The sequence below is a fragment of the Halichoerus grypus genome, chromosome 1 (genome assembly GCF_964656455.1).
Source record: "Halichoerus grypus chromosome 1, mHalGry1.hap1.1, whole genome shotgun sequence".
Lineage (NCBI taxonomy): Eukaryota > Metazoa > Chordata > Mammalia > Carnivora > Phocidae > Halichoerus > Halichoerus grypus.
Genome location: NC_135712.1, coordinates 105,270,106 through 105,293,167, shown reverse-complemented (window position 1 = coordinate 105,293,167; position 23,062 = coordinate 105,270,106). Strand labels below are relative to the sequence as shown.

The window sequence follows — 23,062 nt, the reverse complement described above, 5'->3', positions numbered from 1 at the left end:
GGGCGGGCGACCCCGTCTGGCCGCAGCGGCGGTAGCAGTCGTTTGCCTCCTCTCGGGGTTCCGCGGCGTCAAGGGCAGGAGGCGTCTTGTGAGGAGGCAAATAAAACCAACCCCACAGAAACGGCTCGTTCCGTTTCACATCCCCTCGGGTGCCTGGGTGTCCTCGGAACACAGTGACCCTCCATGTGTCTGCAGGCAGGTAGAGCCTGCCCCACGCGTCACACACTTCCCCTCCTCACAGCCGCGCGCTCCCCAACGCGCGTACACCTGGACCCGCCGGTACCCAGCCGGCGCGCGGAAGGACACGCCCCCCTCGCGGGAGCACGCGGCCGCCGCTCGCACACTTCGTGCACCTCCCTGAGAGCGAGCGCGCACGCGCACGTGGGGCGGGCCTCCTTCCCGGCACCCACTGAGCGCCCGGCCCTCTCACCCCACCCCTCTCCCCCGCTGTCCAGGCTCCGCCTCCGCGACGGGGCAGCCGAGAGGAGGCGACCGGAAGCCACTTTAAAGCAGAGCTCGGGGTGACAGGCGAGCGAGCTGGATCGGGAGTGCGGTCGCGGCTTTCTGCACTCCGGCGGCGGAATGGCCCGTGCGCTGCTTGTCGCGTCTCCGGCCTGCGACCCTTAGACGCCCAAGCCCGCTCTCCGCGCCAGTCCTCCCGCGCGGACGCTGCCAGCGAGCCGGCGGTGCGGCGACTCGACTCCTGCGGTCCGTTCTCTCAGGCTGCGCGATCAGGTAAAGGGCTCCGGGTGGGCTCTGAGGGGCGGACAAGAGACCCTAGCTGGGATGGCGGGCGCGGACGGGGGCGCCGGCCTCGCAGCCTCTCAGGGATCTAGGGTGATTGATATTTAGACTGTGCTTTTTTTTCTACCGAATTTACTCGGATCCCGTCAGTACCGGGATGGGATTGGTTTACACTTCTTAATCACTTACGGCCTCGGGCAGGTGTATAAATTGGAGGAAGACACTGAAGGGTTTAGTTGGGGTCGCCGGCGTCTCCGCGATCCCACTTGGTCTGGGTGGGCGCGGGGGGCGCGTCTCTGCGGCCTCCCCCGCCGGGCGGACCCCGAGCGCTCTGAGGCGGAGGAGCACTTCGTAGATCGAGCGGCCGGGCACAGGCAGCTGAGGGGAGCCTTCCGGCAGACCTGCGTTCCGGCTGCAGCCCAGAAGTTTGCAGGCTGTTTTCAGATCAACTTTGAAGGCGCAGAAGACTTCGCCTTCCTCGCCGCACCCCGAGAGGCGCCGACCGCGTTTCCCCCTGCGCTTCTCGGCTTATTTCTGTGAGCCTCCGAGACTCGCAGGACGATCCTCTCAGAAGGTCGGTTGAGGAGGCGAGGAAGAAATTAACTGTGGAAGGCGCCGTGAGGGGCTTCTGGGATGGAGGGAAGCCTGGGCGGGGGTCGCTCGTTGGGACGAGTCTGCAGCGAGGGTTCGGGGGCGCTCCGGTGCCTTCCGAGGGGGGAAGGAGGAGGTGGGATGCTTCGGAACGCCGGGAATTGGCCGAGCCGGGCGGCGCCTCGCCTGCGCTGCGCGGAGTTGGCGCGGCCTGGGGGGCGGAGCTGCGAAAACCGCCGCGGCCGGCAGGAGGCGTCTCTCGGACCCGGGCTGGGCGTCCGGGAGTCGCGCCGCGGCTGGTGGGCGAGAGTCCTGAGTTTGCAGTGGTGGTTTCTGTGCCCGGTGTCAGGGACCGGGAGTGCCGGAGGACGGGGAATATCACGAGGCGAAGGGTGGAGCGGTAGGTCGCCTGCACCGGGGGACCGGAGGAAGTGTCCGTCCAATCTTTATTTTTCTGTTATGCAAACTAATTGAGGAACTAGGTTCTAGTGACTTCCCCACTCCAGCCACTCCTCAGTTCTCTGCCTCTTCCTCAGCTTTATTTCCGAGCCTGACGGAGCGCAATAACAGGAAAAGTTACAGTGTGTGTGTGTGTACACACCCCTAGAAATAAAATTGGTTCAGTGTCTGTTTTCCCTTGATTGGATGTGATAGGAGTGGCGTGCGTGCGCGCGCACACAGGCGCGCGCGCGCGCGAGGGAAGGCACAAGCGGGTTTAGTGTGGTGGAGAGGGAATACCACAATCTGTGCCAATTGTGCCTTGAGGCAAGAGCACCGAGTGATGAATAATAACGCCTGGCTTGGCTGCTTTCCAGTTGATTTATGTCTTATGTCAAGTCCCTCCTTGTGAAGCTTTCCCTAACAATGCCAGCTCACACTGAACTCTTTTTCTGCCTTTTTCTTTTGTACTTACCGTGTGCACTAACACCTGGTTATATACAGTTGAGCATTGAAAAAAAGGGGTTTGAACTTTGCAGCGTCGCCTATATGCGGATTTTGTACAGTACTATAAACATATTTTCTCAGTAACGTTTTCTTTTCTTTAGCTTTGTTGTAAGAATACAGTATATAATACATATAACACGAAACGTGTTAATCAACTGTTAATTCTGGTCAACAGTAGGCTATTAGTAATTAAGTTTTGCAAGAGTCAAAAAGTTACAAACGGATTTTTCCAGGGATGGGTTCCCTGAACCATCCCCACTCTGGCCTTGTTCAAGGGTTAGCTGTACTGTTTTGTTTATTTCTGAGTTTGATCATTATGAACTTTTTATATGTAGATTCATGAATCTCTCCAATGAGATCTTTAATATTCATTTTTCTGGGGAGTCAGTTTTATCATTTTGTTGTTGACCTATAAAGGCTAACAGAACTAGTCATGTAACAGGTGCTTTTTCTTCAGTGATTCAGTTAAAAAATAGTATAGAGCACCCACCGTGTGCATTGTGCTAGGCATGGTACTGATCACCTGGGAGGAGTATTTGATGAAGTCATGGGCCCTTGCATCAATGATCTCTTTTTCTTTTAGTCAGTTGGCCAAGAGAGAAGATTAACTGCTCATTACCAGCTCTTCCACCTCGTACAATGCTTAGTAAATATTTTCAGAATTGGTTAATGAATGTTAGCTTGTGGAGGAGACACCATTTGTCATTTTACAAAGTTTTCTTTGCTTTTTACTTTAAGCTTTAGTTTTTTTCAAGGGGTCTGATTCTTTGAAGAGAGCACTTTTTTTTGGTCTCAGTAGTTCATTAGGAATCTGACATTTAGTGTGTGTTTTATATTCTTGTATTTTTCTATAATATGCTTTCATTTGTTTTAATAGATAAAATCATATATGTAACTTTTCTGAAGACAAGGATAACGAGGCCCTTTCTGAATTATGAAGTTGTGTTTGGTTTCTAAGACAGCATATAGTGTTTGCTGCTGTTAGGTAGCTTCTGTTGCTAAACAAGCAACTGGTATACTTCCTCCAATAGTAGTAATGTTTTGGGGATTGTAAAAGTAGACCCTTAACATCCTCAGGGAATATATTGGAATTTAGAAATGCTTCAACATGCTCCTGGCTTTCTCTCATATAACATTTCAATTGAGAGCCCCTGTTTCTTGAATATATCTTTATACTTTAAATTCACTCACTATTTAACTTGGAATTTTATCCTTCATTTGGTGAACTTTTTTTTTTTTAACAAACAGGTTTTATCACCTCGTGGGATAGGTGATAACAACTCTGAAGAGAACACAGAGATGTGGTTTCCGTGTTGTCATCTATTAGCCACACTTATTTCTACCCCTCACCCCCCCAACACACCCTAGACTTACAGTAAAAATTCATACCCCAGCAGAATTACCAATTGTATATTGTCCACAAATAAATATCAAGAGCCTACTGGAAGGTACTGTCTCTTTACCTTTACCTGCTGTGGGCTTTTGAATATCCTTGGCTGCTTTGGAGCCTTAATTTCTCAATAAAATTTAAAATTGACCCATAAAGATGAAATATGGTATAAGAGGAGTGACTTCAGGGACTTAGACTAAAACAAAACATTTTGATGAAGGAATGGGAACCAGTTGTTGTCAGCTTGTAAGTGATCATCTTCTTTCCTTTCCTGGTAGGATTTTTAGACTCTGAGGAGCAATTGGAGCTAATCCACACCATGGAAATGGAAACCACCGAACCTGAGCCAGACTGTGTAGTGCAGCCTCCTTCTCCTCCTGATGATTTTTCATGCCAAATGAGACTGTCTGAGAAGATCACTCCATTGAAGACTTGTTTTAAGAAAAAGGAGCAGAAGAGATTGGGAACCGGAACCCTGAGGTCTTTGAGGCCAATTTTAAATACTTTGCTAGAATCTGGCTCACTTGATGGTGTTTTCAGATCTAGAAACCAGAGTGCAGATGAGAGCAGCTTACATGAACCTATAGTGAAAAAACCCCTGGAAATCAGTCCGTCATGTCCACCAGCAGAAAATAGTATGTCTGTCCTGATTCCTGATGGGACAAGTGTTGGGGGCCAAATACCAGAAGCCCATCCTTCCACAGATGCTCCAGAACAAGTGGTTCCAATCCAGGATCACAGCTTTCCACCCGAAACTCTCAGTGGGACAGTGGCAGATTCTACAGCAGGGCACTTCCAGACTGACCTTTTGCATTCAGTTTCAAGTGATGTTCCTGCTAGTCCTGACTGCATAGACAAAGTCATGGATTACATTCCAGGGGTTTTCCAAGACAACAGTTTTACAATTCAGTACATTTTGGACACCAGTGATAAGTTGAGTACTGAGCTCTTTCAGGACAAAAGTGAAGAGGCTTCCCTTGACCTTGTGTTTGAGCTGGTGAACCAGCTACAGTACCATACTCACCAAGAGAACGGAATTGAAATTTGCATGGACTTTTTGCAAGGCACTTGTATTTATGGCAGGGATTGTTTGAAGCACCACACGGTCTTGCCATATCATTGGCAGATCAAGAGGACAACTACTCAGAAGTGGCAGAGTGTATCCACTGATTCCCAGGAGCACTTGGAAAGATTTTACTGTAATCCAGAGAATGATAGAATGAGAATGAAGTATGGGTATGTATTTATAACTACCTTAAAGCTGTTGTTAAATCCTGTAGAGAAGGTCAAGAAGCTAAATGCTTAGTAGGGTGGTTTCTTTCAGTAGTAACCTAACAGGTTTTATTCTTTTGGCTGTATGCTATCCTGATTTTTCATGTTGGTTGAATGCAGACTGTTTACCTAACCAGACAATGAAGGTTTTATGATTTGAACAATTCAGATGTCACTCTGTGCACTGTGTGTGTGCCTGAGAAGTTGCATATACATTGAATGCTGTGAATCAGATACTGTTTTAATCACAGAAGAGATCTTGCTTTTGAAAGAAAATCCAAGGTTAATCTTATAATAGCATAAATAATGAATACCAAATTTACCTATTTTGAAGTTTTGCATATTGAGTAGCTGCTGTTTTTTAAAGGGACATGATATTGTTTGGAGATTTTTGTGGCCCTCTTTCCATTTTGAATGGTACGGTTTTTCTGTGTAATTCTTCCCAAACTTCTGAATCATGCCCAAACATGTTAAATTTCTTTTGGTTTCCTTAAAGCTTTTTACCATTAAGTTTATTATTCTATTTATCTTACAGATAAGATTGTTCTACAATTCAGGCTGTTTTCTTAGACCTGAATAATGAGTTGGAGGGAAAATTTATGTTAATAGATACGTTTATCATTTACATAAAAAAATGATCCTCAAGTTTTTGTATGCAAGGCATGTACATAAATAATTCAGTTCTTTTAAGTGTGTATGCCCAAGCAATAGTCACTTATAGGGAATTGAAACTTCCACATCTGAATTCCTATTTAATTAACATAAAAATGAAGAGGAAAATGATAGTTGCCACTTGTGAAGTTGCTAGTGTAATAATGGCGGTATAGTAAGCATTAATCTTTATGTTTCTAGTTGTTTCTCCTATAGTATAGGAGTTAAAATATGTGATATTAATAGCTATTTGTCTATGACCAAGAGAAAGGATTAAAATTATATGAGGGGAGAAGAATACATCTGTCCATGCTACCTGACTTGGGAGACAATGAGGGCAACCTGACAGCTTCACAGATGATGAATGGCCTGATGTAGTATGGAAAGGCATGACCCTTAGGAAGGAAAAATATGCTGAGTATCCTAACCCACAAGTCAAGAGAAACCCTTTTTTTTTTTCCTTTTAGATTTATTTATCTATTTTAGAGCGAGCACGCGCACATGCACAGGTGTGGGGAGTCTGGGAGGGACAGAGGGAGACAGAGTTTTAAGCAGACTCCGTGCTGAGCTGGTGGGGGGTTGGATCTCATGACCCCAAGATCACAACCTGAGCCTAAACCAAGAGTAGAACACTTAACCAACTGTGCCATCCAGATGCCCCCAAAAGAAACACTTTCTTAAGAGTCATCTTTGTTCATTGTTCACAGATAACTTGGGTTACACTAATCCAAGTGTCTGGAGAGTCAGCCATCAAATGGTGTCAGTAAACCATTTCTAAGTTGTCTAATTTTGTTAGTCTTGATGTTAACCTGTGTTCAACGTAGTGCCAGGGCATTGTTGACATTGTAGAAACCAGGTTTTTGTTTTGTTTTGTTTAAACTTGCTCCCTTTTAATATTAGGTAAGTGTTTTTCTCTCAATAGTGCATTATTTCAGTTGTATAGTACACAGATCTGTGTGTCTTTTTAGCAACTTAATTATCATGAGACTAGAACTTTGCATCTTGTGTTTCAAAAGGGATGCATGGAACAAGATAAACAATATAAGACTAAATTTAAGGCATTATTATATAGGAGCCCCTTGGGATAAAAGTAAGATAATAGCAAGAATGTAGCTTAAATCATGGATGGCTCAGTCGGTCAAGCATCCAACTCTTGGTTTTGGCTCAGGTCATGCTCTCACAGTTGTGGGATTGAGCCCCTCATTGGGCTCTGCGCTCAGTGCAGAGTCTGCTTCAGATTCTCTGTCCCCCTCTCTCTCCTTCTCTCTCCCTCTCTCTTCCTCTCTCTCAAATAAATAAATAAAATATTTTAAAAAAAAGAATGTAGCTTTCTAATCATTAATGTATTATCTTGATAATATTAGGTATTCAAGATTCTATCTTGCTTGGGTAGCAAAATTCTTAGATCCTGTAATAAAGCTAAGTACTTTTTTTTTTTTAAAGCAAGCATTGGAGGAAAGAAAAATGTTTTCCATTTTATCTCAAAAATCTTTTAATAAGGTATTGTCCAAAATCTGTATTGCCCATGAGCTAGCAATTCTAATTGGTATGTCAAGGTAATTAATTTTATATACTCTCAAAGCCACTGTAATCCTTCCATCTCCAGATTGCAAAACTGCAGAATAGTGGCCTCCCACTTCACTCTTATGAAGCAAATTTCCAGTCTGCTGAGTACTTCAGCATCTTGGTACATTAAGTTTCTATCTGTTTGAATTGGTCAGGAATAAACTAGCAGGATTATTGTCCAACACATTACATTCTGTTACCATGAGCAAGGCAAGACAGGTATTTTGATCTCAAAAAATCCAAGAATTCTTAGGTCAGCAGCATATTGGGTATTCTTTGGTAAAATTATTTGGCTGAAGAATTAGACCTAGATATAGACCCACAAGTATACGTTGTTGGATTAGTTATAAAGTAGTTGGAGTGAGTGCTTGATTTCCAAATTTGTTTTAATGAAACTAACATTCATTTGACACTTGAGAGGAAAAGTATGAGTGAATTATTGTAATTACTAATGCTGCTGCTATATTGTTAATGATAGTAAGTGGTCCTGCTCTGATAAAAATAGAAAAACGTATTAACAGTTAATTACTAGTAAAGTGAAGTTCTCCATAGACACCAGTAAGAAATAAGATTGTAGATAGCTAAGTGTCAAAAATTAGGCTTTTGGGAAGCTGACCTGTGGTCATTGCAACCTGGTTTTCCTTGTATTCCAAAACGATGTTGTGTTTCCTGGCAACAAGATGCAGATAACGGCATGTTGAGCCTTGCTGAGAGATTCACAAACAAGCTGGAGCAGCCCAGGTTCACATGGTTACCACATTATTTGGCTAAAGCTATTAATCTCTGTGGTCAGGCCTGTAAAGCTGGTCTATCTGTACAGATTGCACATAACCAGGAAGTGTGTGTTCAGCTGTGTATATGCCCAAGTCTGGCCCAGCAGTCTTTGGATTCAGAAATAATGAATGGCAATTGTTTATCCCACTTGTTTCCAGCAGTTTATATGACTTGGAAAATCATTATTATATACCATATCCCTGTTACTTCACTGTATGGAACTTGGGGAGAGTTCATAGTTCTGGGTCTCTAGTAGAGGCAAAAGTTCATAGTTTCAAACTGTAGAGATAAAATTCTTTGTTTTGCAAATGTATTGGATTTAAGATCTAAATTAATCCAAATTAGATGTGCAGTGTTCATTTTATTCTCAAGAAGGAAATTGGAAAGGAAGTTTAGCTAGATAAGGTCACAGGTCCCTTCCAACTCTTTAGTCAAGATCCCTAGGTACTAAAAACATTTTTTTAAAAAAAAGAGGATTTCATTAGTTAAGCTTATTTGGTTCATTATAATGAAATTATTTTAATTATTCTTTTCCAATTTTGTCTTTATCCCAAAGTATGATACAATCCCACTTTGCTTTCTCACTCTGCCCTTATATATCTCCAGATATTTATTGCTGACATCAACTGGTAACTAGTTGTATGTATGAACTCCCCATATTTAGATGCCAAGGCTTCTTTTGCACACGGGATGGGCTTTGGAGAATTTCCAAATTCCAAATACACAGTTAAGAAAACAACATTGAATGTTGTGTTTTCGATTAAGAAAACACGGTCTCTGACAATTTAGGCACTCATCCTTAGGAGAAAATGATACTAAATGGCAGGACTAAGCAGTTTTGAAAGAGCTTTACTAACTGTATAGAATACTGTTGTGGATAATTGAAATTGTGAAGGATGTGCAAATTTCTCTTTAGCAACTGAGATCACCACGTTTTTCATATTATATTCATGTTAAAGTGTGCCAGAATACAGAATAGTCTTCTAGTTATTACCACCCGTGAAGGAAAGGCACTCTGCAAACTTTATTTGTAGGTAATCTGTAGGTGAAAATAAGTCCCAAGTTAAGTGATTATTTCTAATCCTGAATTCCTGAAAGAGGAGGAGGGTGAAGAAGAAAGTACAAACCTAGACTCCATGGTTAATTTTTCTCAGAGGCCAGTGTTCTTTTTCTCCTCTTTTGGAATGAAAGCTTATTGATATGAGAGGGAGTTTTATTAGTTTATGGTTAAACCTAGAGTGGTGTTACAGTCTTACTTTTGAGTGATTTTGATTGTTAATTGCTCTTAGAAGGTTGTTTTTGTTGTTGTTTTTTTTTTTTTTTTTTTACTCTAAGGATCAATACCATTAGATGACTTCACAGAACTCCATGAAAGAAGACAGGGAGAAGTGCTATTAATGATAATGTAGGGCATATGCTGCTATTTTCTATTTGACTTGTAGAGTGGATTATCTAAAGTAGAGCAAGCTCCTGACTGAACTATACTGGAATAGTTAAATTAGCCAAGTTAGCTCTGGCCTGCACAGCTGTGATGATATAGGAACTAACTCATTATGTGTTATTGATAACACTGGAGAGAGTAGAACAGCTGAAACTTACTATGCCTTGTGACTTTTTGGTATTTCTTGAATATACACAGCTGGATGAGTTTGAATTTATTTTAAAAATTCCTGCCTAAGAGAAAGAGAGAGCTCCATAAGCAAGAACTGTATTTGAAGTGACTTTAAAAATGTGTGCCTTCTGCTTTAGGATAAAGCAATCCAATGAATTATTTTCTGTACCTCTTTATGCTCTATTTACATATGAAATAAAACTAATTGGCTTCTATCTATACTAATCCAGAGAAGTTACTGGGTCTGTGTAGAGCTATCATGGGAATCAATAGCAATCATCCATTTATTCCCTTTCTGGGTTTTTGTTAATAAGCAGATTAGACTTTTTGAAGCAGCTGTCACCTGGCTTCAGGTTAGGGTCAGTTTGTTCCTGAAGTATTTACAGTAATGAAAATGAACCTTGCAAAAGCCAAAGATATATAACTTTTAAGTCAGAGAGTTGAAGGAAATAGCTTATAAGGTTATCTGGCAGTCCCTAAAAATAATTGCATGATACAGTATGCATTTTCTTGAGTTGACTCTAGAGCTTTTATGTTTTATTGTAAATAAATGGGAAAAAATAAGAATGCTCCATTCATCATTTGAGATTTCATTCTGTACATGTGGACATGCAAAAACTGCAATTTGACTGATTAACTCTACTATGTTCCTGTAAATCTATTTCCTACTGTTACACTAGAATTTCTGGATTCTGGATTTGCATTCTACCATAAAGCAAGTAAATTTATAAATTCTATCTGTGCATCTCCGATCTTAGTTGGTGATCCTTAGTTTTATATTGGGCGTGGGGGCTCTTTCTAAAGGGTGAAACAGTATGTAGCTCATACAAACCTGGGCTACTCAAGAAATGCTACAAAATCCAGCCATTTGAGATTATGACTAGTTTCCTCTGACCTCTTTTATTTCTTATCCTCTGACTTGAGACCACCAGATTTTGCATCCTTTGTCTGATTATAATAATTTTGATTAGGACCTGAGGTCCTCTTAATGTAGATCAGCAACCTTTAATAACTACTAGTGTCCTGTTTGAGAGTTGCATTTGTCTTTTTGTGGAAGGAAAACTTAAGTATTTGTGTGTATCATTTTTGCAAAGGAAAAAACATGTTTTGAACTATAAGATGATTCTTGATTATTCTAGCACAACTTTATAAGCCGGGTTCTGATAATTAGATACCGGTAAGTTTTGCAAGAAATTCTCTTCATAAAAGCAGCAGAATTTCTCTTTTAAAATAAAACTGGGAGTCTTAAACTGAAGTGAAGTGAATATGAGTGATTTTGTATCTTTTTGGAAGATACCAGAGTGCAGAGGGTTGAGCTATGTTCTGTTTCATTCTGGGTGTGAAATTTTTAAGTATTAGCTTAAGATCTTGGGTTGAACTGTACTTTGCAACACCATAAGCACAAACTATACAAAAGAATAAAATACTTCTAAAATTCACCATTTCTAGAAGCAAACAAGTTACATTTTAGATATGAAGAACTTCTTTAACAAAACCAAATGTATTATTCTTCTATTTATAGATTATTTATGATAGTGCTTTCTAGGGACCAGGAATTATACTGCACAGACTTGCCTCTATTTAAAATCCCTGTGTTAAACCTAATCCAACCCAGTCCCTGACACATGAACTAAAAGCCTTGAAATTCTAATACAGATTAATTCCTTGTTAATAAGGAAATTTGAAATTGCAAGGGGTAAGTTCTGAAATACATTTTGAAATCGGTGGGGAAAAAAAGGATTTTATGTATAATAAATTCCATTTATTTAACTTGGTAGTTTATAAGGTTTATATTTGATTTGTGCAAAATTAAGGTATTGCAGTCTTGTGCTAACTATAACCAATTCTGTGATCAGTAACTTAAATTTTAGAAGTTGATGATATTAATAAACTTCTTAATTGTGAAACTTACAATTTTCCTTGCTGAACTAACCTGTTCTGTTGCTAAGACAAGCATAGAAGGGAGTTAACTAAGCATTCCTATTTGCTGTGTCCACACAACAAAATGTGTCTGTCTCCTTGATCTTTCTCTGCTATGTGCTGTTTACTTACTGGTAACACCTACTTGGCCAGTAAAGAACCTTTGCCTGGTCATCACAGTGAAAGGGTAAGCTCTTAGTGAGAATGTCAGTGACTATTCCCTTTTACATTTTACAGAAACCAGTGATTTGCAAGTATGTGTGCCACAAAATGTGTCAGGAGTGTATTAGAATCTCCCATGACTAAGTTATTTGAGAAGGAGTTCAGGAAATTTGTATTCTTTATGCAAATGGATGTCCTTTATTTTGGCTCTTGCTTCTGAGCATAAGGAAGGATTTGTGAATACTCTTTTATGTGAAACATAGCACTTCTCATATGACTGGAAAATATGTTTAGGCCATACTTATAGGAATTTCTCTTTGTTACAATTTTTTTTCTTTTTGAGAGTGCCTGGGTGGCTCAGTCGGTTAAGTGTCTGCCTTAGGCTCAGGTCATGATCTCAGGGTCCTGGGATCAAGCCGCACATCCGGCTCCCTGCTCAGCGGGGAGCATGCTCCTCCCTCGCCCTCTGCTGCTCCCCCTGCTTGTTCTCTCTCTCTCTGTGTCAATAAATTAAAAAATTTTCTTTTTCTTTTTGGATTGAGATTTTTTTTTAACTATCCCTTCTCATTTGACATATAGCCGTAGAGTTTGGGTGACCTTCTTTGCTTGAAATTTTTACCAGCACTGAATAGTCAGGGAAGAATGGCAGGGATAGAGGCCCAAGGGTGATTTTGCTTGCGGTAGTGTGTATGCTTTCAGAATCTTGCCTGCACCTTGTGATCTTCACAGCTCCTGCAGCTGATCAGGGCGTAGAGAGGGCAAATGGTACAAAATACTCTAAATAATTTCCTGCTGCGGTTGGTCTTTGGTTTCTGACTGTCACCTGGCTTTGCTCTTTCATTTCCAGGCATTGAGAGAGTAAAAATAAGCACAGGAGAAATAGTAGATTTGCCTTCTGAGGTAATAAAAGAAAGACATCCTTGAATGGGGGTAGAATATATGAAACGGAAGGCACTTTGCTTGCTTATTTTCTGACGTTTCAATTGTCCAAATGCTGCCACACATCAGAAGCATTGTATAAAGTGTTCTACAATTAATTTGTTACCAAAAAATAATTTAGGCTATTTTAACTATTGATAAAATTGAATCTGTCAGAGAAACTTGGTTTCATAGAATCCTTTCCCCTAGAAAAAGTTACTGATTTAAAGCCCTATTGAAAGGTTTTGTGGTCATAGTTTATGAAATGTAGGTAATAAAAAAAGTATCTCCTAATATGTTTTCTGTAGGAAGTCTTTTTCTTCTTTGAGAAATTTGCTTAAAAAAACTCAGGAAATGATGAATTCTCTGTATGGTTAGTTTGCACACATTCAAATCTCTAGTCTTGAGAGCTTCTTAGTCATCTCTGGGTTCTCATAATAAGCCATCAAACTGTTTATTTTTAATTTGCTCATTTGTCAGTTTATCTGTACTAAGTGGGGAAAAAAGACAAGGCTAAGTTGAGAAAATTCTGAATAAAACCCTTTTTTAAGGAGTTTGTAATTTTAAAAGATCTATAAATTAAGCTAATTGTATTTTTTACTGGTTATTAGAGGATATATTTTATGATAATTAGTATTTCATTTACGTGTAAATGAGTTCTGAGGTATTTGAGGTTATTTGAAAGCAATTATTTTATTTATTTATTTTTTAAAGATTTTATTTATTTATTCATAAGAGACAGAGAGAGAGGCAGAGGGAGAAGCAGGCTCCCCGCTGAGCAGGGAGCCCGATACGGGACTCGATCCCAGGACCCTGGGATCATGACCTGAGCCGAAGGCAGAAGCTTAACCATCTGAGCCACCCAGGCGCCTGAAAGCAATTATTTTAAAGTAATTTTACCATTTACATAAAATTGATTTTATAATCAAGTAGAAAAATTGTATAAACAAATATATTTTAGCCCTCTTCCAATGCCGTCAAATTCTATATTCACAAAATTGAATTAATCAGTATGGTGCCCTGAGTACATGGGAAACAATTTTTACTGTCTATTTTGAGGTAAAATGAAAACTTTACAGTTTTAAAAATATTTCATTTTATAAACAGGATATTTACTCATCTTAATAAAAAGCAGTAACTGCATAATTTAAGGCAGTATAAGGTATAATACACATTTTTAAAAAATCTATTGTGTGCTTTCTATCCCAGCTGTTCTTGTAGAAATTAAGTTTCACTTCCTCTTCAGGCCATGGTTGAGAGGTATGTCTCACTTAAGTTGCCTTCTAGGAGCCTCAGGACATGTGACTGAACTTGGCTCAAAGTTAAGGCTGTATGACATTTCTGATGTCTTCAGAGTGCAAAATTTAATCCCATGCCTCTGTAAATAGATAGCAGTGAGATCTTCTGATTTCATAGGTGTAATTTTTATTTATTAAAGATTTTAGGCTTATCCACATCTTATTTTCTAGTAAGCAATTCTTTTGTGTTTTTTCCTTTGATCTGATAGTTTTGTAATAACAAACAAAAAGCCCAACATAACAAAATTTAGCAGGTTCTTTTCCTCAAGTGGATATTATAATTTCCTTTTAGTGGGACAGAGGGTACTTCAGTGTATGGTATTTTTTAGGGTTTAGGAAGCACTTAGGTGTACTCAAATGTGTCTTAGTACAAGGTTTTTGAGAATAAACTATGTTAGTATTTGTTTAGTTCCCTACATGCTTTTGGAGAATATAGAATTACAAAAGCTTAAAAATGGTATTCTTTCATTCTTTCAAAAAAATTTGCCTTTTTTCTCCTCTTGTTTATCCTGTCCTTTTTTATTTCACAGTGTTAATTTCTATAGTGACTTTAAGACCACAGTTAGATTCGTACAATTTGTAAATCAGACATGGTGTTTAACACACAACACAGATCAATGTGATTCTAGACAGCATCCACTCACTAACTTTCTGCCTTCTCATTCACCTGTTTCCAAGATGTCTCAGGAGGCACCAGAGAGCAGCGCATGCAGTCAGAATTTTGCCTTAAAATGATCACCATTTTAAGAATTGATTCCTAGAAACTCATTGTATCTTAAAGTGAAGACTATTTTTACCTACCCAAAATCATTTGAGTATTTAGAACCATAAGCTAAATCCGTGATCCAAGTTTGATGTTAATTGTTTTACAGAGTGAGCTAAACCTCACCAATCCTGTCTTGATTTAGTCAGTCTCCTTAGAGGTAGACAGATTTAATTGTCAACATTTGATTCTTAGCCCACCCATAACTACTGAGGGCCATATGCGTAATAATGTAAGCTTCTAATTTTGATTTGTAGGCATGTCTGTGTCTATAGCTACTTCTGGATACAAAGGGGGAAAATCCAGTTGGTACTAAGACCCATGTCATAGTGTAGAAGTTAAATATAGAATTTTAACCTCTGCTAAATATTGAATGATGTTGCCTTGTGTGTGAGCATTTATAGAAAAATTTTTATTGCCCCAATAACTCTGTGCTGTTTGAGTCAGTATTAGCAAAAATCTTAATTAGTAACAGAATAAATGACAGTTTACTATGCTTCTGAACCATAAAGTTAGAATACGTAGTCCTCTGAAGTTTAATAACTACACTGCTCTCACAAAATACGTTGGTACTGTATATGCCATGGCTTTGATTCTCATCACCTTGTAACATACTTGAAGGGATATATAAGCTGCTAGATATTCCAGCATTGCTAAATGAGTTCTGGAAACATCAAAGCCAGGTATCAAAAGCCAGCTATATTTTGTGTGCCTGTGAAATTTCTTTAGCAGCAGCAAACATGTCCCATCTGTCATGCCTGTCTCAAGTCCATAGCAGAAGAGCTTAAATAGTCTCTATACTTCATTTGATCTTTATCATTCTATTGTTATGACCCTCAGTTTTGGGAGAAATTTTCACTCTACATCACAGTAATAAGAGGACCTATTAATTGTGTTAGTTAGTCGGCTGATTAGGGCAGGTATTAATTATTTTGAGATCACAGGTTTATCCTTGTAGAAACCAGTTAACTCTTAGAGGATGAAAGACAAATTTCTGAAATCTAGCCCCTCTGGTTAAAACTGTTAAGAGTAGGGTCCAGAAAATTTATATTTAATTGACTGTTGCTGAAGTCTGAGTTCTGTATTTTAGTTGCATCATCTTCCCACTTAAACGTGTTCCACCTCCTACAATTCCTGTCTCATGTAATGGCACCTTATCCAGTCATCCAGATCAGAAACATGAGACACATCCTAGACTCTACATTCCCTTCAGCCTCACATGTAATCCTATCTTATGCAGTTAGATTTTGACTCTTAAATACCTTTCAAAGCCTCCCTACTGTTGCCTCCTTAGGTCTCTATCATCTTTTGTCTCGTGCAGTTCTAATAGTTACAGATGGCTAAGCATAAGAATAATTATTAATAATAAACATGCTAATAAATATTTAGCAAATAAATGCCTGTCTCCACCCTTCCCTCCCCCCCATTCCCCACCCTCTCCTACTAAAGATAAAGAAATCAGTCCTCCATACCACCACTACTGGAGTAGTTTTTTAAAAGGCAAGTCTGAACTTTGTTGAAAATACACCAGTGATTCTTACTGCCCACAGAATCAAGTCCTGACCTCTTAACCCAGCATACAAAGCTTTTCATTATCTGGCCCCAGCCCAACCTATCCAGTCCAGTCTTATCTCTTATCATCCCCCTCACACACACATACACCCTGACCTCCCACATGAACTGTATGTACTGCACGCTCTTGGGTCTCTCGTGCCTTGTTTGGTTGGCTTCTTCACATGTCAGTCACTCTGCATGTGATGTCCTGCCTCCCATTGTCTGCTTGGTGGCCAGCCAGACTTGGCTCTCATTCATCTACTCTAGGATACCTCCAATGAATACCTTTCCTGACCCCTTTTCCAGCAGAGGTAGGCCCTCTGCCTCTGAATTGTTCCCAGAGCACCTTTGTGCCACATTTCACACCATACCACTGGGTTTGCTTATATCTCTTTCTCTCCTTACTGACTCTGGCCCTTTTCATCTTATCCCCAGCACATAGCCCAGTGCTTAATCAATGTGTCTACCTAAGATTTTTTTGTTTTTCACATTTCTTTCTTGGTTTCAAACAACTTATAAATACAGAGAAATTGTCTAAAATGGTTACATTCCTTACTGAGCTCCCAAATGCGTAATTCCAAGAACTATTTATCTAACAAAGAGATCATGTTCTTACTAATTTCTGTTTCATTCAACTTTTTTTTTTTTAATTTATTTGACAGAGACACAGCGAGAGAGGGAACACAAGCAGGGGCAGTGGGAGAGGGAGAAGCAGGTTACCCACTGAGCAGGGAGCCCGATGCAGGGCTCGATCCGAGGATCCTGGGATCATGACCTGAGCTGAAGGCAGACGCTTAACAACTGAGCCACCCAGGCACCCCAACTTTTTTTTAAATAGTTTTGGTTTTCACTATAGCTCTGTTTATTATTTACATCATGGGCCTTGTTTACTTTCTTTTGTATTTGAAATATACATAGAAGAAATGATGGTTGTGGGGCATTCTTTCTGACTTAATGTGGGTGTTGGTGCTCTATGCATAGATAATAAATATTGGGAAATGTCTTACTTGGTATGTCAAGATATTTGTTGAGTAGGAGGAGAATCATTGTTATAAAGCATCTAAATTATGAGAATTGGTGTTCTTTTCAGAATTTTAAATTCGTTTTGTATCTGGATTCTTATATTGGTATGTGTGGTCTGTTTGTTGGTGAAACGTGGAAACAGAATTGTTCATATTTTAGCAATTCTAGTTCATTCTTTTGTAGCAAAAATCATCAATCTGTTTACAAGATTTTTTTCCCTGATTCATTATGATAGGGTTATATCTTGAGTAAGTCAGTACTGATTGATTTAGCCACATGATATATTTAGTCAAATCTAAATCCTGTACAGTGGCTATCTCCCATACTCTTTCTTTTCTGGCCATCCCTTGTGGGTACGTCCTTAGGCCAGATTGGGTTCTCATCTACCAGGATTATTGCACCCTGCTTTTATAGCAGCTCCCTCTACCTTAATCTCTAGCATTGTCTGTCTTGCTCAGTCTTCACACATCCTGTATTTATTGCTTCAACCCTTTATCACCATCTGCTCAATACTCTAAATTCATACTCTTAAATTTGAGGCTCTGAGACCCTGGGCTTACTTCCTCAGTTCATGGCCTGGCATCTCTCATGTTGCCTATTTTACCCTGGTTCACATTTCCTTATCTGTTTTGTACCCCTATTTAAAAGATTTCCTTTTCCAGCTATTTGCACTGCTCCTGTCCCTCCCTGTCCCTACCCTTCTTCCAAGAAGTGAAACTCTTGAAGAATTATTTTTTTTCTTGTTCTTCTACACGACCCTGGTATTATTTTTATTTTCTTTCTTTACTGGCATTATTTCCTATTATTTAAACTGTTCATAAAATTCTTTCTCTTAGAGAAAGCTATCTTGGATTGATACAGTAAAGCCTCTTAACTTTTCCTGACCTTTATCCATTCCTGGATACCTATAACCACCTCCTGTCCCATAATGCTGCTTGCCTACTCTTTATCCTCTCATTCCCAGGATGTACTTGCCACTGATGAGTTTAGATAGGCAGATGTATGGCCTCTGGTTTTATGTTTTGTTAGTTATTTCTCTCTTGAAGCCCCTGGAAGCCAGGAACTACATCTGTTTAATTCTTTGTGTATTGCCTAATACAGCCCACCATCACCATTACCACACATACATGACTTATAACTGCCTTCTCATAATAGGAAACAATGGTTTGATAAAGAAGAGTGGATATGTTGAACATTTGGCATCTGTATCGCATGCATTTTTTACTGATGCAGATGGAGGAGAAAAGAAGCTCTTGGCTTTGGATTTTTTAAGCATTCCCTGTTTAAGGGAGAGCAGGTGGTAAAATTAATCTTATAAAAAGATAATTTAATGTTTTTCAAATTTGTTGTTTTGTCTCTGCAAAGTCTAGAAAAGCATATTGAAAATCAAATAGAGCTAAAACAGTACTTTGATACATCAATCCAAAGAACAGTTGATTGTAGTAAATTAGGATTTGTCATAGAAATTTCATAATGCCCAATGGACTGAAATGCACAGAGGATGTGGCAAAAGCTGCAGTTTTAGATGTCTTTCTCATGCAAATCATTATCTATGAAGTCTTAATAATACAGGCTTAAACAGAAATTGCTAGAGTGATGTCCAGAATAAAATCTGGTACTTTAACAGCAAAAAGCATTGGTTGTTTATAATGCATATTAACATAATAACTGCTGTTCTAAGAATTCCTTAAAGAAAATACTGAGGATTTAACTCCTAATTGGGAACAGTTACTGGAAAATGAACTTAAAGCAAGAAAATCTATGTAGAACTGGAAATTATGTTAAGAGGGAGAAACAGGTTAGTATCTCTCGGCTCAATATCAGATTCTCCTAAAATTAAGTGAAAATTGTTGAAGCAACTTGATGTGAAGTTTAGGTATAGGAGTTGTAGTTTTCAGCGTTTTTTTCTTCTTTTTTTAAAGATTTTTCCAGAAACACTTTTTTCCTTTTGAATTAAATATCCTTATTTAACATAAAAATTTTAAACAAGTGTCCAAATGTGACTTGAAACTACATTTTATTGTCTTATTTCCATTTCACACTTAAAAGTATATGTTCCTTTAAAGATCATGTCCTACTAGTCAGTACTCTTTTTCTTTTTTCTTTTTTTTTTGTCAGTCTCTTTCTGAGCCAGAAATTAGGGTTTGGGGGAGCTACTTAGGAATTTTTAAAGGAACATCCTGCTTTTTATAAGTTACGTGCTTCATGGCACCATTAGTTGGATATATGACTTGAGTTTTGTTTTTTGTTTTTTTTTTTCCAAATAGAATCTGTTTCAGAAATTATGAACATTAGGATAGAGGGTGGGAAATAGATTTTCATTCCCTGACATTTGCCAAGGGTGTTTATTGAGAGATGTTAATAGGTATTCATGGAAAAAAAGGAAGAGAACATTGTCACAATTTTGGAAGGATACTTTATAGCCCTCATCATGGTACTTCAATATTTACCTTAGCATATTAAAGGGACTGAGGAGTGGCTGTAGTAAGTAAATTGTTTAACTTTGTGTAACCAAGTTTTTTTCAAACATTTGACCACAGAATGCTTTTTACACAGAATACCTATTAACAGTCCTTGAAACAAGTGTTCCAAGAGCAGAATTTGGAAAGTGTTGTACTAACCAACAAAACCCATAGGTCAAAATTAATACCCTTTTCAAAATCCTAATTTACAGCAAGGAAATAAGTTAATTATTGGGAAAATTTGTTCAGACACCTGGATTTCACATGAACCAGTCATTGTGAGTGCCACTAGATCTGGAGTATCCTGTGTATTATAGACATCCATTTAGAAATTAATTGTGGAAAGGGTAGAAAGATGAAGGAATGTGTTTGGAAACTTAGTCACTCTGCTGATACCTATGATGTTACTTCATGATGTATTTTTTCTTTTTTTTTTTTTAAAGATTATTTATTTATTTATTTATTTGAGAGAGAGAGAGAGAGAGAGAGCATGAGAGGGGGGAGGGTCAGAGGGAGAAGCAAACTCCCTGCCCAGCAGGGAGCCTGATGTGGGACTGGATCCTGGAACTCCAGGATCCTGACCTGAGCTGAAGGCAGTCGCTTAACCAGCTGAGCCACCCAGGTGCCCATGTATTTTATTTTTCATATGTTCTTAGGGACATTTTGAAACATACACAAAAAGAACAGTACAATGTACATTTTTCCAGTTACTTAAAATAATGGTTCAGATATTTCAAACACTAGATGAAGATCCATTAAAAAAGAAAGACAAAGGTTTTAATTGGACCACCCATTATAATTTCTTAAAAGATACTGATTCATATAGTGGGATTTTTCCCCCAATAGTATTGAGATATTTATGAAGTGCTGATTCAGCAGCAGCAGGCCAGATAACAAAATGACAAAAATATTCTCATAGCTGAACTTCATAATAATCCAAACTATTTTTCTCTTCATGTCTTGCCAACTTCTCCCCCTCCAGCCCCTGGGATAAAAGATAGTATTGATATTGGGTAAAATAGCAGTACTGGTCTCATCTGGGTGTTTGTTGTTTTGTTTTTCTTTTTTTCCCCCTTTCATCAGGCAATATTATGTATTCTGTATTGACTTAGGTAAACTGATACCTCTGAAAAAAAAGGGCAAGCTTCAAGAGAAGTTTCTTTTGTTTCTCTGCTTGCTATGTCAGCTTCATCTTAAAACTGACTCCCTGATTGACTGAAACACCAGGGTTTGGGGGAGGGTTGGATTATGTTGATTGGTTTAAATCTGTGATACTGTGGGATAGCATCAGTCAGTCCTACCATGACTCCGTGGCCTGGAACCTTTGGTCTTGTTAAGAAAAGGCATGTAGGAAATGGGGAAACAACCTGTAATGTCCTTTTATTCCAAATAAGTCTTGAAAATTCTACAGTACGCTATACTACATATTTTTAATGTCTGATGAGATGTTTAGATACTTCTATTTTGCAAATGTATTAACAGTTCTTTTTGCGGGGTTCTTTTTAGAGGACAAGAATTTTGGGCAGATTTGAATGCTATGAATGTGTATGAAACAACTGAATTTGACCAACTACGAAGGCTGTCCACACCACCCTCTAGCAATGTAAACTCTATTTATCACACAGTCTGGAAGTTCTTCTGTAGGGACCACTTTGGATGGAGAGAGTATCCTGAGGTATTTACAGGTTCTTTTTCCAAAAAGTGCATTTAAATTTTTCTTGTCTCTCACTGTCCTTTCCTTCTAATCCTTCACAACAGTGACTAGACAGAACAACAAATCAAAGAGCTTACTGATGTAAAATTGAGTCTTGTTGATATTATTAACATTATTCTCAGTTTTTTTGAGGATGTATTTCTTTCCATTAGTCTGGAATCCATAAATACCACTGTTATCAGAGCGGTAAAATGCTTTCCCCAGTAGAGACCAAGTATTCAGACCCAGTGCCCCTTTGGAATAATTTTAATGAGATGAGCACTGGTGTAATTCTGGCTGTTTCTGGCTCCTGGGCTCATGTTCATTGGATCATGTGTTACACTTAGCATTTCGGAAGTCTAATGGGAAACAAGCACTCTTAAGTCCCTGGAAGAAATACTTGAAAATGTTTATTGAGCTGTGGTCAGGCAAATCAGTCATTTAAAATTCTGTCATATGTGTACATGTATCCTTAGTCTGAGATGGTAAGAATAGCTCATAAATCACAAAGTAAGGTTTTAAAATGATGATGGGTTTACTTTTGCCTCTGAATGAGAATTCTGAGTCAAGTTTAAAAACAATGAAATGGACTTTAGAGATTGATTTCACATTCCCAAAGATCTGACTTCTTTGATTTGATTAAATTCATTTTTAGCATTACAAAAAGGGAGAACTGACTTATTTACCCTTAGGTTTTCTTTTAAGGCAATAGCAAAAGAAAACTACCTAGTATGTTAATTGCTTAATAATACACAATGAAATTAAGATTTCTGAGACTCTTTTAAGTAATCACTAGTATCTTAATACCTTCCAAGGAGAATAAGAGGCTGTTTAAAATGTATTCTCAGAATACACGTCCCTGTGTTTTTCCTCTGAAAGACTTCTTGGATTTGGAACTTAACTAGTTTATTTGAATTATATACGCTACCATCTTTAATCCTCTTCTGAAAATTTCCTTAAGAAATATAAACAAAAAAATCTCCAGGACATTGTTAAGGCCTCAAAATAGAGTAGTTCCCTGGGCCTCACATGTTTCATAAGCAGAAATCCATGCTCTTCTGAAGAAGGAACATCTTTCTATTCTGTTTCTTTGCCCCCATACCTCCCTCCCCAAAAATCCTGTGTAAAGAGAATTAATTTGACTCTCTGTAATTTATTGAAACTTTTCTGATGTTAACAGCAAGGTTAACTGTTTTTGTCTTTAGTTATAGTAACATTTTTTCATATTTCATAGTGATTGCTTTTTTCTAACTTCTTTTACTTTACCTTCTATTTTCTACTCCAGTCTGTTATTCGATTGATTGAAGAAGCCAACTCTCGAGGTCTGAAAGAGGTCCGATTTATGATGTGGAACAACCACTACATCCTCCACAACTCATTCTTCAGGAGAGAAATAAAAAGGAGACCCCTCTTCCGCTCCTGTTTTACACTGCTTCCGTATTTACAGTAAGTGTCAGTGGAAAGCCTTATCTTTACTCTTCATAAAATGAGAGTACATTTTATGTAAATGTACAACTGAATGCCAAAGAGTAAAAGATTTTAAATTAAGAGACTAACTTGGTTATTACTTCTAGAATGTGAATTTTTGAGTTATTCTATAGGTTTAATTCTTCAAAGAGTGGAGTTCAGGTAAGCTACAATTAACCTAACTACAAGAGTGATTATCCAGTTGATTTTTTTGAACGGAAAGCAAGGAGAAATAACATTTTTGTACAACAAAAAGT

At 38.8% G+C, this 23,062-nt stretch overlaps 1 protein-coding gene across 1 annotated transcript in view; it reads left to right on the top strand.

Moving 5' to 3' along the window:
* Window positions 1-493: 493 nt before the first annotated feature.
* Window positions 494-23,062, top strand: part of TIPARP (TCDD inducible poly(ADP-ribose) polymerase) — a 31,156-nt gene continuing 8,587 nt past the window's right edge. Inside the window, exons 1-4 of the mRNA XM_036122375.2 lie at window positions 494-735; window positions 3,949-4,906; window positions 21,152-21,320; window positions 22,624-22,784. Of these exons, the coding sequence (XP_035978268.1) occupies window positions 3,990-4,906; window positions 21,152-21,320; window positions 22,624-22,784 (1,247 nt within the window). The 5' untranslated portion in view covers window positions 494-735; window positions 3,949-3,989. The remainder of the gene's footprint in view (window positions 736-3,948; window positions 4,907-21,151; window positions 21,321-22,623; window positions 22,785-23,062) is intronic.